The 20722-nt window shown below is 29.8% G+C and overlaps 1 protein-coding gene across 1 annotated transcript in view; it reads left to right on the top strand.

Moving 5' to 3' along the window:
- Positions 1–20722, top strand: part of LOC113515999 (short-chain dehydrogenase/reductase family 16C member 6-like) — a 58337-nt gene that overhangs the window by 29880 nt on the left and 7735 nt on the right. The window contains exon 3 of the mRNA XM_026900326.3: positions 19952–20076. Coding sequence (XP_026756127.1) covers positions 19952–20076 — 125 coding nt within the window. The remainder of the gene's footprint in view (positions 1–19951; positions 20077–20722) is intronic.

The raw sequence follows: 20722 nt of genomic DNA on the forward strand, positions 1-20722 counted from the left end.
TTACAAACTATATAGTTAACTTACTTGTCTGTTTTAATAAAAAACAATACCTAGGGCCTTAGACGTGAAAAGGTATCAGAAAGAAAATTAGATATGAGGAGACGACTAGCATAGTGAGTGTTTCTACTCGCTCCTGAGTAGGTATGCCAATTAGAGCCGTCTACGTGTCTTTAAATAAAAGAACAATTTAAAGTTGACTGCACATTGTTTATATTGCATGCATATATGCATAGGGGAAAAAGTTATTTCCAATCTTCGCTTGAATGATGTCTACCGAAACGACTTCTGTTTTCTGTAAAAAAAAAAACATGTCCTCTCTTTTCTGCTTCTAACGATTATTTTTGGAAATTAAGCCTTACAATATGCTTATGATTTTTCTTTAGTTTCTTTTCATGTTACTTTGTATTATCATGCAACAATAACCACAACATTATAATTGTCTTCTCGTGTATACTTATTATGATTTGATCTCATTACACGTTATTCAGTGAAGTCGTGCACAACAAATTTTATACAGTTAAAGCTTTTACTTAAACCTTTGACATAAATTTCACATTTAAAAATGTTTTATATGCACGCAATATTGTTAATTAGAAATGCGATGTACTAAAAACGTTATTATTTTATTTTATTTCGTTAGCTTTATTCCTATTTAGAATTTGTAAAAAAAATACTGGCAATAATGATACACGTAACTATGTAATAATTAGTTTTCTATAGCAAATAAACAAAACACTACTGAAATACTTTGTATAATAATTTAATAACAAGTAAGTCTAATTATAATATTATTTTTTTTATATTTGATAGTTTCATTTACAAATTGTCGTATTTACTGATATTATTCTTTTTTTTTTTTACAACTTAGAATGGCAAACAAGCTGACGGCCCACCTGATGGAAAGTGGTAACTGTCGCCTACAGACATGAGCAGTACCATGGACGTAACAGAGTATACTGTCTCGCCCATGATACCCCCCATGCGTTGCCATTTCTGAGGATTCAGGTGTTATTCCTCTGTACCCTGTAAATTCACGCCATATCCCACCCTTCAAACCGAAACACAACCATGCCAATAACTGCTTCACGGTAGAAACACGAATGAGACAGAGGTACCCAAGCAAACGACTTTTGTACAAAGTCTCCCTCTGGTATTCACAACTCTAGTTGTATTATATATTCCCAAAACTAATAATGTATAACATTTGTAATATTTATAGTGTATTATTATCTAATTTGTCGTGTGGTCCCGGCATAGGAAGGGCACCTCTTTTTGTCTTGTGGTGTCATAAATGGTTAATGGATAAAACTGCGGTTGCTGAACTTATAGGGAAGTCCTATGTTCAGCAGTGGACAGTTGACGGCTGATATAATAATTATAAATGCTATGAACACCTTTAATAGGTGCTTTAATATTGTATTTTTTTAAATGGATGATAATGGAATGGTAACCCCGCCTGCGCTAACGGTATACGCTGGTGGGGCACCAGTGACGGATTATAGGTGACAATAAAAAGGCAGGGCAGTTAGCCTATCGTGATGAACTCGGAGTAAAACACGATAGTTTCCAGGGGGAATCGCGAGGAAGCCGACCTGACAGGATGTACTGCTAACAATGGGGCTACTAATCCCTATTTTTTAACAATCTATTATCCCCCCCGATTAATATTGTATTACATTTAATATTTTTTATGTAGATATATCATAATGCAACATGCTGATGATGTTCCTATGAATAAATAAATAAATACATAAGGATAAATAAATTTAGAATAATGAAGGTCTTAAAAACTAATTCAATAGCCGTATTTGTCACAGTTTTTATTTGACTAATACTATTACTGATGTACCTATTCTACGTACTTGCTCTGTGTAAGCTAAGCAAATATAAAGAATATGTAATTGTATTTAAATAGTTCAAATACGAAGTAATATAGTAGTGTTCAAAATTTTACGTTGCATAGCTGGTAAAATATACTTAACTTTGTAAAAACAAACTGCAGTAATTATTATTTTTTATTGTAAATTGAATGCATATAGTACAAAAATTATAATTTAATCAATTATCTTAAATAGATTACTTATTCTTAAAGGTAATCTATCTATATTACTCTCAAAAACCTTGGAAATGTAACCTGCAAATTTTGTGTAAATATCACGTAACAGTTTGGCAAATTTTACAGGGAAACCGTGGCCAACAGACCGTCTACGGAGACCTTGCGTTTTATTTTTTTACCCAGTATTGCGACTATTGATTCCGTAAAAAATATTTCTGTATATAGACTATATTTATTTAGTGGACAGTTTGAAGGTCTTTGTAATTTCAATGTGACATACAGGTACGTTCGTACAGAAATGGAAAGTTGGAAATTAATGAACATAAGAAACAACTTTTAAAGTTTTAATATAAAAAAAAATGTTAGTATGTAAGTAGACAGTTTAAGCTCTTTAACCAGGTAACTTTATTAACGACAAAATGATTTTAGTATGCGCTACAATAGGCGAAATTTAATACTATTTAACCTGCAAATATTTTTTTTTTCTATTTATATCATAGATTAAGGATACCTGCATTATCAATTCTACGATTAACAGAGTTCAAATTTAGAATTATGTATTTTTAATACCTATTACTTTTGCAATTAATTTTTTTTCTGGCGTGCATTTATTAAGCTATTTTGTTTAGCATTTGGCTTAGCTGAATAGGAATCGAGTTTTATTCAATTTTATACCTATTCCTTTCTATGTATAATAATTTCATATTTTCATAATATAATAACTATTAAAAATATTTATATTTTTATGAAGTTCTATTAAAGATATAATGGATTTTCGTACAAAATTTTCCTCTGATTGAAATGACTTTTTTTCTCTCCATTTTGGGAGAACGTAGATACGTTATTATAAGAATTTATGATGCTTAGTGAAATATTATCTACAACAGTGTAGTACATAGTAGGTATCTACTACTATGTATATTTTAATTTCGAATGCTATTAGATACAATTATGTACAGCATCAATATAGGTAAAATACATCGAGAAAACATTAACATGTGCCGACCTGTGTAGCTTAATTGTTAAATACATTATAATAAGGATAAAAAATAAGTCCATTTAAATTGGGTTAATTAAAGACCACGATTTAGTCTTAATGATTACTCTTATTAAATGTATATTAATGTCACGTTAAAGTAATTTATTATTGGGGTAAGTGTGATGTATTTAGATCCCATTACGGATTGATAACTGATGATACCCACATCAGCTTAGTTAATTACATTTACAACTTTATAGGTAATTCAAATCTAACCAACACCGATCATTATAAGATGTCGATATGTACCTAAGCATTTCATATATTAGGTTCACTAGAATGGTAACAGTTGACAAACATTTCTGACAATTTCATTTGAATTACAGACATGAGCATATTTATATATATTTTGAATTATATATAATAATATTAAAGATTACTTATAAATTAGCGGTATTTAATTTTATATTCGATCATAGCTCTGTAATTTTGCATATGATAAAAGTAGATATTTTAAAAATGATTTAGGTATGCCAAAAGTTGAACGAAAACAATGTTTTACATCAACTTACTGGTGGGTATTATTCTTAAATTAATGTCATTAACCTTCTCAAAGAAGTTATAAAATCTGTAAATACCGTCTACAATGTCAAATGTTATTTTTATAAAGTGCTTCTTTTGTATGATATACAGTCGAGACATCTAAGTGTTAATTTTTCGCGAAAAATTTGCATTAATTATCATTATTGTATAAATATATAAAGACTGCAAAAGACAAAGGTTTTGAACTTTACACTTCAACGAATATAAAAGAAATTTAAAATAAAAATCATCTAGGAAAATCTAATAAAATATGATTGTTAAATAAGTATTGAATTAATGTACTAAAAATAGGCAAGAACTCTGTTGTATGCAAAGTCTTGACTTATTATTATCAATACTCGCTATATATTTACGATTTCATTGTCTGTAATAACAGCTATAGCATAGCGCTTTACAATACGCAATTATATATTGTAGGTAATTCCGGTATTTTTTTTTATTCAACTTATAATGGTAAACAAGCTGACGGCCCACCTGATGGAAAGTGGTAACCGTCGCCTATAGACATGAGCAGTACCATGGAAATAACAAAGTGTACTGTTTCGCCCATAATACCTCCCATGCGTTGCCATTCCTGAGGACTCAGGTGTTATTCCTCTGTACCCAGTAAATTCACGCCATATCCCACCCTTCAAACTGAAACACAGCCATGCAATCACAACTGATTCAAGGTAGAAACACGAATGGGACAGAGGTACCCAAGCAATCGACTTTTGTACAAAGTCTCCCTCTGGTACTTTACTTACCATAAACTATACAATCGATCACAGTTAACTTCAATTTATATATTATTTGCAATAGTTATAATACATTTAATAAAAAAAAAAAATACATTACGTAACTTCATTATCTTCTTTCCTCTTCTTCTTCTTTATTGCTATTATCTGAATTAAATTTTATTTTCTCATATTTTGTAGGATAGCAATAAAATCAGATACGCAGTTTTACGAATTTAACATGGTATTCGTGTCTTATTTATGTGGTGTCATTTGTTCCAATGTTTCTATTTCTAAGAGTTCAAACTTTCGATATGTGATTGATTGCACCATTTAACCTTCCAGTAATGAATACTGAACTCTAATATTAAACTGTTCATAGTTAAATGTTATAAAAGCGTATCATTAAAATTTACATTTAACACTTCAAATTTATCATACTTTTTTTAACATTCCAAGAAGAAATTCAATGTCACATTTTTTAAATAGTCAGTTTAAGATTCTAACCTAGTGGTTTATAAGTAGAAAGAACTGCATTCTTCAAAGTAACTTTTTAACGATTATCTTTTTTCAAAGAGTCGAGCTTGGAAGACATAAAAAGTGTGAACTAGGTCAACACTTTTCACCTACTATGGGATATCGAACTACGAGATTCAATTAAGTAACTATGTAGTTTAAATATAAAACTAGTCACTTGATTGGATATAAGCATCAAGGCAAATCGTAAAAAAACTTAATCATCTAATGACTTTTAATGTAGATCTACCTGCCTTGAGGCCTGGCATCAGACCATAGATTATTAAGTTTTTTTTTGTTTCACAACATTCCTTTCATTCATATTATTTGATTTGGTGGTGTCTTTTGATTGTTAAAATATATCCAATGATGTCCTAAAATTGATTTAGGATCGATGGGAGTGACGTGCCTAAAAGGACAAAAGTTCCTAAATAAATAAAGATAAAAAAAATCTAATGACTTACTAAATGCCTTCGTATATCTGACATCAGTAGTATAATACCACATAAAAATATTTAACTCTATTTTAATAAATAACTACGCTTACAAATTAATATATTATATTAATTTACATTTTTGTAAAAAAAACACGTTTGTTTCTTATTCAATTTCAATCGAATCAATCACTGCTTTAGATATAAAAAAAAACTAACAAACATATAGATTTAGATATACCCACATTCGCATTAATAATAGAATCAACAAATATTATTTACGGTCTACCTGCAATCAATACGGAAGTAAATCCTATTAAACATATAAATGCTTATATTTGTAAAGATTGATGTATTTTTGTTATTCTTTTACACAAAAACTAATGAACGGATTTGAATAAAATTTGGTACACCGGTACGTTATATCCTAATCTAACACAAAGGAAACTTTATAGACTTATTCACTTGGGCAAAGCCGCGGGATAAAGTTAATCTTATATATAACGAAAATAATTATTAGAACCGATATAAATTTGACAATGATGCCGCATTATTTACAAAAAATACAGGAGAAAAAATTTTCACACTAATCATTTTTATACTACTATGGTGACAATCAAACATACGGCCCGTCTGATGGTAAACGAGATTATCGTAGCTTATAGACGCCTGTAACACTAGGAATATAACGCGCGCGTTGCCAACTTTAAAAAATCGAATAATCGTATAATAATATAACTAGACATTTTAACAGTTTTAGCAAATTCCTAACAAAGAACGAAACCTTAACCTTTCCAACTCGGACAAGGATTATAGCAGTTCTGCACGCGATATAGCTACCTATACGGACATTGTATACTTACATTCAGTTTTTTTTTTGCTTACGACTATAATCGACTTACGTAATTGGTAGACACAAGCGTGTTCTTTGACCATGACTGTATCCTTAAGAAACATGATTTACAAATTACGCGAAAAAGAATGGTAATAATTAGTTCGCTTGTTAAATTCTTACTTTTTTTAATTCGGATTAGCTTCTTTTGATCGTGACTCGGATAAACTTCGAATTGGGAAATAAAATATTGCAATATATGTAATATGTCTTTTTTAAATGAAATTTTATGTGGCGTTCTCCATGTGAATTAATGTATAGGATAGAATAGTTTATCTGTATACAAAATTTATTTATTTATTTAAACTTCAACGTACAATTATATATGTAAGTGTACATATGACGGACTTAACACCTAATGCCGTTCTCTTCCAGTCAACCATGAGGCAAGCAGAAAAATAAGTAGGCGGTGCATTTACTACTAAAATATGTATAAATATTGTTACTACATATTACATACATACATCCATAAATAAATAAATATATATACATATACTTACATACACAAATACATATATATAATATACAAGCATACATATAAATTTATTTAAATCTGTTCAGGCGTTTAAGCGTGATCGAGTGACAAACAAACTTTCACATTATTAGAAGGTTGTTCAATTCCTATAATATATTGATAAATCGTGATAAGATGACATACGTGAGATATGAAACAACAAAAACAATACGAAAGATGAACAATGGGTCAATATACATCAATATTTATCGTCGCTTCATCTTAATGCAAGGGTCCGTTCAGACAGACCGGCTCAAAGAAAATTTTTAAATATGCGTTTAAGGTTTTAAGACCATTAAAATTAGGTATATACATAAACACCTTTGTTATATGAGAATATTTAAAAACTGACAAAAAAAAAAGAAGTGAGATGTAAAAATAAACTTTATTTCAATTATCCAAAACTATTTTAAACACGATCAAAATCTTCTTTTGCTTTTCTCCTTGAGTCGGTCTGTGTGAATGGACACTACACAGGTATGTACGTGTAGGTATAATAATGAAGTAAGGTAAATTACTTGTTGTGAGTGCATGTCATGTCAGCGAAGTCATCAGTAGAGATCATATTACTTATCTTTAAAGATAAAATTTAAATTCCAAAAATCATTTATTAATAAATGATTTTTGGAATTTTGTGATATATATATATATATATATATATATATATATATATATATATATATAGTGTTATTGTATATAAAATAACTTAAAATACACATAAACATTCTTATCATTCGTATTACAGCTTTTACCAATTTGCATGACAAGGCCTTATATAAATTATATATCAAATAATGTAAAATAAATTGTATATTAATATTTCAATGCAGTATATGAATATATCAATAAATATCTATATATAATAAAAACTATACAGTTTTATCAAAAAATATATTATTTAATTACATTTTGCATTCTCCTTTAAGAGAAGATAGATTGTGATACATTTTAAAAACTTTATATTTTTTTATTTAATTCCATTCAACAAACAAGACGCTGCCCTCTACATTTTTGTAATAGTTCATTAAACACCAAGGCTTTCAACTAATGACCGTTTACACCATGAAGAGAATGAATTTCTCTATTGAGTAATACTAACAAGCGGGGCAAGAACAACATGGCTGTGTGACATAACGTTTAGGACAATAGAAGATCGTTAGTATACTGGTAACACTGTGTGTGGTCATCAAACAGTGATGCTGCTCATATTACACTGTCGAATGTCGCTAAGGCCATTGTGCATGTGTCTTCACACACTAACTCATAGAAAACGTACACGTTACTCTGCCATTGTTTGTATTTCTTGTTAGATGATATTGCTATTTGCTGAGTCGATGTCTTCAACATGTCATACGTTTTCTCTGAGCGTAGGGCGGCATTTATTTACGTTACATGGTGATCACCTAGCCCGGAGTCAAATGTTCTTTTCAATATTTAAAAAAAGAAAGTTCTCAATTTAATTTTTCTTATTTAGTATATGTCAAAAGTTTGTCAATTTTTATCATTAATTAAATATAAATTCATCAATTTCAAACGTGGCAGCTACTAGCAAGCCCCCATTTTTATGGGGGAGGCTATGTTCAGCAGTGGACAGATAACAGCTGATATAACAACAACATGGTGTACAAAAATACATAATTATATGAACATTGAAAGTATAGTATTTTTTTCGGCAGTTATATAAAATGATTCCCAGTCTTACTAATATAGAATAGTCTGGAAATAAAATATTACAGCATAACTATATTAAAGTTAACTTTGTTATGTTTATGTCACGGTATTTATGAATAGAACTGGTTGTAACAACTTAATAAGTTTGGTTATAACATAAAATTGACCTTGGGTTTCATCACCATGAAGGTCGCTAGTTACAAAATAGGTTTAATAGTATGTGCATGTATTATTTTCTATTTTTAAAGATAGAACCATAAAAGTGAATGTGTTTCGATGCATTTAAGTTGTTACCGCTCAGAAATAATCTAAAGCTGAATGGCTTTGTGGCGGTTTTCTTTGTTTATCATAATATAGTAAAATTCCGTATCAAGGTGTTCGTTTACGTTAATTGTCGAAATCTTTCAACGTATTTTAATGAAATTTTGTAAATGTGTATTGTTTGCAGTAACTTGAATAATTTGATAGCTTTCATCCTGATAAGATAAAAGGGACGAGGTAAGTAAGCTATTTATAATACCAGCGACTTGCCCAGGCTTCACACGGGTACATAGATAGAAAGATAAATTAGTACTTTATATTAATCAACTTCAGCAGGCAATACCTTGGGTTATTTTGTTGTTATTTTCATAGGAATCTTTAATTTTTTCAAAAATAATATATAGTTTAACGAGTAGCTGTTTATAGGTGAAATAATTTTGAAAATCGGTTGGGTAATTTTTGAGTTTATTCGTTACAAACAAATATGCAAGATTTTTTTTCATTTTATATTATTGGTATAGGTTTTATCAGGAAAAAATTGTACCATAACAAAAAGGAAATAATAACTTATATAGTTACAGAATTAAATTTTAAATTATATTCTATTTCCATCAACACTAAGATAATAACTTTTTAAATCGATTTAGAAAATTCAAAGATTATTTCTCTCAATCACAACAACATTACTAGCTATAACATTAGTACACATAGTTGCAATGAGCAAGAATCAATCATTTCGATATGATTCAGGGTTGACAGAGTAGTATTTAAATATATCAGTAGATACATTATTAAAAGACATCGCGGGAAAAGTTAATCAACTTTAAATGGCCTAACTATTCAATCAGGTGAACAGCGGGTTTACCATGAAATGAAATTCCGAAATTTCGGAGTCAATTTCGTGTTTTTGTTTATACCAAAATCGGGTCAATAAATGGGGTTTAACATTTCGTTCGTGATACATCTTATCATAAAGGTCCAAAGGAACAATATTTTAACATTTTTAATATTTCTAAGCGGAATGTATTATGTAATGTTAACATCAAATTTGTGTTTTGGTTGGCTCTGAAATTTCGAAAAACATCATGGTAGGCTCTCTGATTCTTTGTTGTTTACAATCTATACTTATAAAATCGTTTGTCTTGACTACACATAAAAAAGTACTAAATTTAGAAAGCTAAAATTTACAACATATGTATCTAGGTTCATTTTATAACGTAAGCATCGACTAAAACAGGATTTTAAAAAATTTCACTTTAAAGAAAAAACACGACACCTACATGTGCTAAACTGTGGGTAACACCTAGTTAATGATAAGAAAAATAATTATATCTAAAAATAAGCATTTTGGCTTTTGTTATTTCTGTAAAGAAATATTTAAAAATTATTCGACTTCGACAGATTGAATGTCATCTTTAGCAACGCCAATAGTATAGGTATAAAATACTTGTTCATTCGATCTCAGATATGACAGCCCTGTTGTTAAACTATCTATTATCTGTAATAACATCAATTAAATGACGTAGACACGTGCAGAATGATTATTATTTTTGAAATTCAGACTTGGATCTACTCTAGCAATTATTTACCTACTAAGATGAGATTATTTTCTTCCATTTGCGAATGTTACTATTCTAAAGTAGTTATTGCATGTAGATATAAAGTTACCGTTAGCTAGACTAACTTTTTTTACAAATGCGTAGAATAATAATTTCAAAACCACAGAGAGATTTAGGTAATTTGAGTGAGTTCATATTTTTGGATAGAGAAAGTATGAAAGTATCACTTATCGTGCACCTTTTGGCGGTTTTTTATACGCATGCTCTTTCAGATTATTATATACTCTTGCGAGAATCTTTGATTTAAAACGTCTTGAAGTATTTTATGACCTTTATTATTGATTTTAAGGTTTAATTTTATTATCATTTGGCTGATTCATAACATTTGGATTATGAGAATTGTCTTGGTGCAATAATTTTATAATAATGTCTATTTTATTTTTTTAATTTAACTTTTTACTTTACCCTATTAGTTATTATATAATTTTAATAAAGTTTATCTATTTGAAATATTGATAATTTAACCTTAACTATCGCTGTTTAGTTCGTGCTCTAGATATTCGATCTAATAAAAACAATAAAGTTAGATGAAGCGTAACAGTATACTATCGTCATCAATTGAGACACAATTTCACCCACTTCTTTGTATCTGGAGGTCTCTATGTGTTTATAGATTACATTCATCATTCAGAGCATAGCAACTTTATCTACGAGTATATAAGCCGGGAAATTGTCACCTCTTATTTTTGGGAAAGGTTTTCAACCTTATTGTAACCACAAAATGAAATAATTTTAGATTATGGTAATATTTACTACTACCATAATATATCTAAAACAAAGGCGAAGGTTTCTAATAATAGTCTTTTTATCTAATCAGGTTTGGGTATATACGAGTATGTATACTCCTAATATTATAATTGTGGATATTTGTAAAGATGTTTGGACGTTTGTTTATATGTTACTCAATCACACTTAATAGCTGAACAGATTTGACTGCAATTTGGTACACGGGTAGGTCATATCCTAACTTAAAATAAACGATACAATATATACTGAATTATACAGGTAAAGCTGTGAGAGACAACTAGTTTATCTTAAAATATAAACGATCAAAATATTTATTTTATAATCTAGTCTATACCTGTGTGCATTCACCGCGTCTTTGGAAACATTATGTTTTATCATAATGTATAGAAGTACCCTAACGGATAGAAGTATTCTAGTTAAATCTGGAACATGATCTATACTCGTACATCCATCTATCTATGTATTTAACATTCAAATTAGTTTAAAAATGATTATGAAACAAACATCTTCTATAAAAACTTTGACATTTAATATTATAATATTAGTAAGATCATATCATTGATTAATATTTTACTTAGAGGTCAGTGAGTGAAGACAGTACATTTAAAACGTACCCATCCTCTTCCATGGGTATATCGCTTGTTTGAATACTCGAAACTTTCTTTCGGAATATTTTCTCTTCGACGAGCTTGTTAAATAAATAAACGAAATATTGATACTTATAAGTAACATCTAAATTGAACTGTCCAAGTTACAAATATTTTATAAACATTTAGTTAAACTAGCTAGTAAGCTGTCTTTTCAAATTTGACTGCCACTACCGATCGTATAATTTTATACCCTAATTCATATTCACATAAATTTTTTTCAGCCTCTAATTTTCCGCACTATAATGTGCTGCTTTAGTATCCAACCTACTTAGTTTGCTGGGAAATCAGTCACTGACAGTTTAATGTTTAATGTTTAATTATTTATTTATCAAATAAGTTGTTAAAAACTTAAATTGTTCTAAACTAATATCTACATATATGAACTTTAATTCGAAGAGAGAGTTCAATTCGAATTTATTAGCTAAACAATTAGTAATGACCTATGACATGAATTGTAATATACGCTATATTGCAGTATTGACTAGCTTTATCCCTTGGGGTCGTCCGCGTAAATCAGTATATGAAGTATCTTATGTGATAATGTAAGATATTACTTACTCGTGTATCAAATTTCATTAAAACCTGTTTAACAGTTTTTCCGTGCAAGAATAACGAACATCTGTCTATACACATAAACTTCTATGTTTAATATATAAATATAGTAACAGGCTATGTTTCAATAATTAGTACCTACTAAATAAATATGATACTGATATAAGCATGTATAAAAAGTACCTTAGCGAAGTGAATGGTGATAGCTATTAGAGTATTGGTTTAGAGGTATACAGGGCTTCTTTCGAATATTACTGGTTAGACATCCGCTCTAGTATTCGTACCGATATTTATAATCTATTTTTTTTTTACACTTGGCACACTTTCGCATGCGTAGAAAACGATGTAGTAGATAGGTATAACTTTTTATTTAAATAATAGTAAATAAACAAAAGGTTAGAATAAATGAGTTATTGTATTAATTAATTGTGTATTATTGTCAAATATTGTAATGTGTGTTTTATTTAAATAAATTTAATACAACATTTGACACGTTTTGTGGCGGATACTAATACTTTAGATTATAATTAACACATGTACATTATAATTATAATATTAATAAATATTTATTGAGTTTTAAGATTAGCTTGTTTTTAGTTGTTAAATATTTTGTTTTAGAATTTCCTTGAGTTACACAAATAATACATTAGTATTATATAAAAAAATAAAACATATATAAAAAAATAGTCTATTAAGACTATTTTTTAATGGCTGATAATTGAATGGTAACTCGCCTGCGCTAACGGTATACGCAGGCGTGGCACCAATAAGGGATGATAGGTGAAGCAGAAAAGGCAGGCGTGATGAGTACACCTGGAATTCAACACAACGGCTTCCAGGGGGGACCACGGGGAGGTCGACCTGACAGGTCCCGAATTACCAGTCCCATTGCTAGCAGTGGGACTGGTAATTCGTATTACTAACAATCCCTTTCCCCCCTATTAAAAGACTATTATAGATATAAAATTTAAATATTCATTATAGTGAAATAATATTTAAATTTATTAAAACTTACATTAAAATCAGTCAATAATTTATATACGATAAATTAATTCCGTAATTAATTCCACAAAAATAAAAATAAGAACAACATTTATTTATCAGTATGTATTATACCTTATATGTACATCTACGTGTTAAAAATGTAAGTACTTCTAAATTGTAAGTAGACCAACTCAAGTTATCTCAAGAAGCATAGAAAGTACGTACCTGAATTAAAATAAAACAAGTAGCATTCTGTTTATTGGTCGTTTTTCTTGATCTAAACTACATTCCAAACTGGTTGTTAACATCACACGAATAACGTTTGATTTGATTTGAATTAAAAGGGTACTTAGTGAGTCGACCAATCGCCTAATTCACGATCACTTTCAAAACTTTTCGAATTTAGAAATAGTTTTACATATCACTGGCCCGTATATATTGCAATAGAAATAATTTAAAAAAAAAGTATATATATATTATCTTTTAAATCACTACATAGTATAAAACAAAGTTGCTGCCGCTGCCTGTCTGTCCCTATGTATGCTTAAATCTCTAAAACTACGCAATGGATTTTGAAGCGGTTTTTTTAATAGATAAAGTGTTTCAATAGGAAGGTTAAGTTTAGTTAAGTTAGGTAAAAATTTTCACTCGCTTCTTGTAACTCATTTTTTCATTTGCTTTTTGTAAGTTATGGTAATTGGGAGTTTTTACCACGTTCACCTTGTAGTGAATAATTAATTTTATTTCTCTTGGTGTTTTCGTCGATGTATTTTTAAACAACAGCGACTGTATATTCAAATTATTTTTATTTAAAGGGAACAATACTTTTTAAAGACCGTTTTACGTACGGAACCCTCGGTGAATGAATTCAAGTCATACTTGACCGGTTTTTTGGATTTACCGTTTGACAGTTTAAATCTGCTTGTAACTAAAGTCTTCAAATGTAGGTACCTACATAAAATCTGTAAAGAACAATTTCTTTCAATTGAGGATTATTAGCAAAAAAGTTAAATATCTAGCTCCGAAAGACACAATAGTCTTACCCTTTGTGTCGTTCACGATATAATTAGATATTGTGAACTAGGTAATAACTGAATATCATATTTGACAATAGTTAGTCTTAAAATTTACAAAAAAAATAATACATGGAATACGCGAGTAAATTACGTTTTTGAACTATTTAATAAACAAACATTATAACAATTTTAAATTAATTATTATCATAACTTAAAATATTAAAGTAGAGCAAAGCGGTTCACATTGACCCAGTGACCATACACAAGACTAGACATTGACCAGCTTCGTGTTGATCTTTCGAGAACGAATGCGATGTTATGACAATGTTCACTTCTGTCAAATGTACAAGAATGATGCTCTTTCAAGTTCTAGCGTTTTATATTATACTTTTTTTACATAGATACTTATTTACTTTTATGTATTCGATCTGTTTTTTACTTTTAAATCACAATGTAACCTTCTATAAAAGTGAATATAAGATCGATAATGTACTTGCAAACTCTCATGAGTCTGTCTGCCCGTTTATTGTTACTTGAAAAGCTCTATATTACAATTTTAATTCAAATGAGACTGATTCAGAAAATCACTCTTGGCACATATGAGAGAAGACGCAAAGTTCTTCTAGTCAGGTAATCCAATGTCGAAACTATGATAAATAATAAAACCAAAATTATCTGAACTCTTGTACTAAGAATTGGAATGACCTGAATTTTCATTTAATGAATTCTCGAATAGATATCTCTTTTATACCAACGTGGTAACAACATTGTAGCAGTGTGGGTACTGCATAGTGAAGAGTTGCAAACTATTTCCCGTTCTAATGGCCTAATCAACTATGTCTCGCTTTCGGCGTTTAAGATTTGATATTTGATATAAATTGTTCTAAATTTTAAATGTAATACAGACATGACAAACAAAATAATCGACGTAATTATTTTGTTTATTATGAAAAATAACAACTTGGTAGTTAGCTATATTACGTCTCTTTGTAAAATATAATTACACGGTAAACAGGTTAAAAATAAAAATTCTATAGTACTGTATGCCGTTACTCATATTTAAAAATACCAGTGTATGTAACTATCCACTGCGTTAATTTTTAGTACGATTTATTTTAAAACAAAGCCCAACCGAATATTTGCTGTATCTTTCCATTGAATAATATTATATAAATACTCATAAAGATATATAATTTGTAAAATTTAATGAAGAACCAAATCATATTTAGCTATCAAGGTTAACCGGATTCCGTGAGTTTAAGCAACGTAAATTAATGTCGTTTTCGACGAATCATATCAGGCACTATCAGATGTAGCGATTTCAAGAGTAATGTGTCAAGGATGCTGATTATCGTATATCAGGTATGAGCCTGCAGATGCGTAAACCTGTCTGCATATGCGTCAAAGCACTATTCACACTGTTCCAAGTTCATAAACTGTAAATGCTCTTCAACAAAAAATTGCTTATTCACATTTTATTTGTTGAACATGTTTACAAAACTTCGAGTGCGAAGTGTCTGAGCTCTCGGTGTCTCAGAGAATGCCTTCAAGTACTCAAGGTGCTGTTAGTTCTATTTCTCACATGACATGTCGAAATTTTACCATATGTATCTATTAGTTATTTTTGTATGTAAAATGACTACAGGAGTTTCAGTATGCAATATTTACTAAAACAAGGACACTGCGATATGTACATTTTAACACTGATGCTGAAATGCAATGATACCTTATATGATATGATCTGAAGTTGTGTGATTGGCAATTAACAAACATTACAGGCAAACGTGCAGTATGTGCATAACCTTGACTAAATCGAAATTAAATCTGTTTAAGTAATTTGTAATACTAAAGACATTGATCAGTACCTACTTACACTTAAGGATTTACGAGACGTACAATGTAAAATGAAAGGTTTCGATAAGTTACAAAATTGCAACATCATCCGACAATCCTTATTTTATGTAGATATAAGATCAGCAGTATAACCTACTTGTACAGTCTCAAATCATTTTTATATATTATAGTTCTTTAAATTATTATATACGAACTACGTTGGTATCTTATTGTAAACTATACATATTATAAATAACTAACTATATATATTATAAAGAGGAAAGATTTGATTGTTTATTTGTTCGTTTGTGATGGATAAACTTAAAAACTATATAACCGATTTAAAAAATAGAAAACTATGTATATTAACAGCGAGTACTATATATTAAAATATTTTCAAAAGAATTAAAGATCTCTACGAAAGCTACAATAATATATCAATAGGTATCAAACATTTGCTAATTAATATAAAATACTAATTTATCTTCCTATCTATCTGTGAATATTAATTTTCATTTACACAAAAATAAGGTATATATGTAAAATATTATTTTACAGAGGTAATAATAACCAAGGAAATTATAAATTTTGTTTGATGATCTCCATCAAACGAAATTTATATTATTTCATTCATTATTTCTTATTTTGTTTTCTTTCCTATTAAGTTAGCCGTTGCGGTAGGTACCGTTAATAAACGAAATAACAAATCGAGCGCTATTCTCTCTCTTATAATAGGTAACCGTCCGCCTTTTACTTTGTCTGTCTATTAAAGGTTCAATAATAAATAAATAGCAATATTAACATTATAATCTGTATCATTATTTGAAAAGAACAATAAAGAGTTTTCATTCATTCATTAATTTCATTCACAGTGGATTAAATGCACTAACTATCTTGTCTGGGATTATAGTCATGATGATGTTTTAGATGACAACTATAAATCATTCAATTTGCACTCAACAAATAATTAGATCAAGTAGCAGATAAGTGATCTCGATCGTACAAGACGCTTGCGATTGCAACACACACGGAAATATTTCCCGCGCAGCGGAGCGTCGCGTGGCATTGACATACATAATCACCTGTTCAGCAATAAAAGACAGTACAGTATAATTAGATAAAACATGATTATGATGTTGTTAATGTAGATAGCACCTTACTTGTAATTAACGAGCAACAATGAGCAAAAAAATTTTTTTTTAATTATGTTTAATAAGTTGGACAACGGTCAGTGTTGTCTCATTATTTTGAGCGTATATTGTCAAGTTAGTCTGTTATATGGCATGCGATACGATTATTTTGATGCAAAAATAAATTAAAATATTCATTAATAAAATAAATTATTTCAATCTTGACAAAATTAACATAGAACTAATTTTAGTGTTTAAATTTTCCATTAATAAAAAATTTAAACACTTTTTTTCAACTTCAAAGTTCTTTTATTCAAACGATAAGAATATAAAAAAATATTTGTATCAGAACTGTCGAATATTAAAACATACTCATATAAATATGGTTAAATTAAAAGACTCTTCTCTTTGAAAGTCTGTTAACAGTACATTGAGATCTGTCTCGCGTCTTTGTAGGCTTAAATGATTTATACTTTTATTTTTAAAAGAACCGTATAAATTCTTCACAGCAATAAAAGTGTACGAAATTCTAGACGAGCTCAATACATTCGTAAGTGTAAAACGTATAAATAAAGAAAATATAATAATATGAAAGTTGGTTATACAAACAAGAGTTGACAATGCACGCCCACAGCAGCCTTCGGCATTGCCCGTTACTTTCTATGCATTCGGCATTACTCGGCAGATTTATAAAAATAATATTATAACCGTTCGTGGTCACTAATGATCAGATCCGGCAGGTTGTCTATAGATGGTAGGCACTCGTACATTCATCTTTTTCAAGTGTCATTCAAGTTCAAGACCACGTGAGGTCGTTGCACTTTTTCTGGTTTTCTATGCCTAACTTATCCACTGACAGTTGGGGCTACTTTGATTATTTTTGAGCTCATTTTATTGTTTGCACTTTATTTTTATTATATGCATATAACTAACTGTTTTACGTAACTTTGCCCGTGAGAATCAATATATAACGCACCCTATGTGTTCGGCTAGACTATAATCTGTTTGTGTACCAAATTCCATACAAATCCATTCAGCTGTAAGCGTAATTGAGTAATAAATATCCAAACACCTTTACAATAGTTCATATTTATAACGTTAGTAAAATTCTATCAATCCTTCATATTTCTTTTAACATGAAAACAAAAATGGTAAGTCTATAGTGGACTGGGCAGGACGACAGGGCTCACAGTCGCGTCATCTTGGCTTATCCAAAAAGATGTCGCAGCAGGTCTCGTATGCGTTGGAGAGACGTTATATTCTAACAAATTAGCACATAGAATACTTTACGTACTGATTCGCGCGGGCAAAACTACGGGATACAGCTAGCCATAAATATTAATGAAATATACATGTGCACAAAAAGTACATCAATTACTCATTTTAGTTTAATTAATAATCTAACGGAAGATATGTTTCGTTCCCGCGCACATAATAAAAAATAAGATGCCAGATGTTGCTGTCTCTTTTTATTTCATGCATACGACAGCGATGACGTATTTAACGACAGATTCGTTTACCACTTATCTAGAGACGAACTCGAAAATTCCCATTAAATATTGTTAGTATACATGTATTTTATACTAAGTTATTTATTTTCATGAATAAACACTGTTGGTAGCTTTTGGTATAGGTACCTCTCCATTACAAAAGAAGTAATCCTATATATTTGGAATAATGTGAACCTTTAATTTATTCTTTGAATAAATAATATCTATGCATCATCATTCACTTGACTGCATAAAAAGCACTATAAGATATTACAGTAATTGACACTTAAATTTTACGTTACTCTCTTGTCGACTTTCTCAAATAGAATGCATTTAATTTTATTGTTTTCTTAATTGATTTTTCATCATTACATATCGAATACACGCACAAAATAATAAAAAATTTAATGGCTTGTTTCTAGTACCGTTAAGCTGGTGGCTAAGCTTACGAGATAGGAGAAAAAGGGATTGTTAGTAATGGAGACTGAGAATCCCATTGCTAGCAATATACCCAACCAAGTCAACCTCCTCGCGGTTCTCCCTGGAAACTATCATGGTTAATTCCTAAAGAATTCATCATGATGGACTAACTGGCCTGTTTTCATTCTCATCTATCACCCTTCACTGGTGCCTCGACAGCGTATCCCGTTAGCGCAGGCGTGGTTACCGTACCTTTTTCACCCATCAAAAAAAAAAAAGCTTACGAGATCGTTCATCTTTTGTAGAACATCCATCAAATAACACATATTATAAGTTATCCACTCATACGAGTATACAAAATATTTTTTTCTTGCATAACTTAATTTATTTATTAATCATCATATTAGCCCTTAATAGCCCTCATCCAGGAGAGTTTTGCCAGTAGTTACAACGCTTGGCAGGCGGATTGGCAACCGCAGTTAGACGCTGCTGCCCATATCTCGACCATTAAATTAGTCACTTTTTACGCCAACCCACGGGAAAGGGAGATCCAAATTATACCGGGACTAAGGGTAGGATATGGTAGTGAAATTATAAAATATGGCGACATGACATATTTTTCAGGAATGACAATTTTATAATATCGAATATTGTCCATGACACTATTCATGTATTCAACACTTTCCATCACGTTGGTTATTGTCGAGGCCGAAAAATAATTAATTCCGATTGTAATATCTGAATTTATAGGTACATTTGGAGTAATTATAATACTTGAATTATATATAAATTTTATTCTAATAGATTTTTTAACCTGGTTTAGCAGCATTATCATATATGTATTATAATCTTTGAATTTTTGTTTTAGGTTTAGAAGACACTGTGAAACTAGTGAAAGGTATTGGCGGGAACTGCTATGGTTATACAGTAGATCTTGCTAACAGAGAAGACATCTATAGAGTCGCTAAAAAGGTGGAAGAAGAAGTGGGCAGGGTAAGTTGCATTTCTGAAAATATAGCTATTAAATTAATAAAATGTCGTAACAGAAGAAAGAAATTAATTAAAAACTAGCGTTTACCTGCAACTTCTTCTGCGTGACCGGATTATGTTCAGGAGCCCGGAAAAATATCATTCTCCATCTCGTATAATAAGTATATACTAAATTATATAGTGATTAATTAAGCCGTTAACGTGCTAAGAAGTAACAAACAAACAAATTTTTGTAATTATAATATTAGTAAATATATCGATAATTTATGGAGATTGTAGAACGACATCAATTCTAATTTTAATAGATTTCCATAATGGTAAACAGGAACAAGATCAATGACAAAAGAGAAACGTAACATTCCATTACTGAGTACAAATATTTATCTCTAAGAAAAGGTCACTATTATCATGCTGACTAGGTGATTAGTATAGGATTTAAAGTTTTACTTGTTTTACATTTGTGTATTGTGTTTTGTTTCTTTAATCGGCACTTTTAATTTTTACTCTGTCACCACAAAATAATGTGTGGTTGCAATTTAAGCCCATAGAGTCTCAATTCAATTCTAGAAGTCAGGATATAATTTGATTTGTTTTGCAAATACCTAATTATTGTCTAAAGTTTAAAAGTTGTACAATATTTAGTACTTTA

Source organism: Galleria mellonella, unplaced genomic scaffold (assembly GCF_026898425.1).
Source record: "Galleria mellonella isolate WM207_F2 unplaced genomic scaffold, CSIRO_AGI_GalMel_v1 utg74, whole genome shotgun sequence".
NCBI lineage: Eukaryota > Metazoa > Arthropoda > Insecta > Lepidoptera > Pyralidae > Galleria > Galleria mellonella.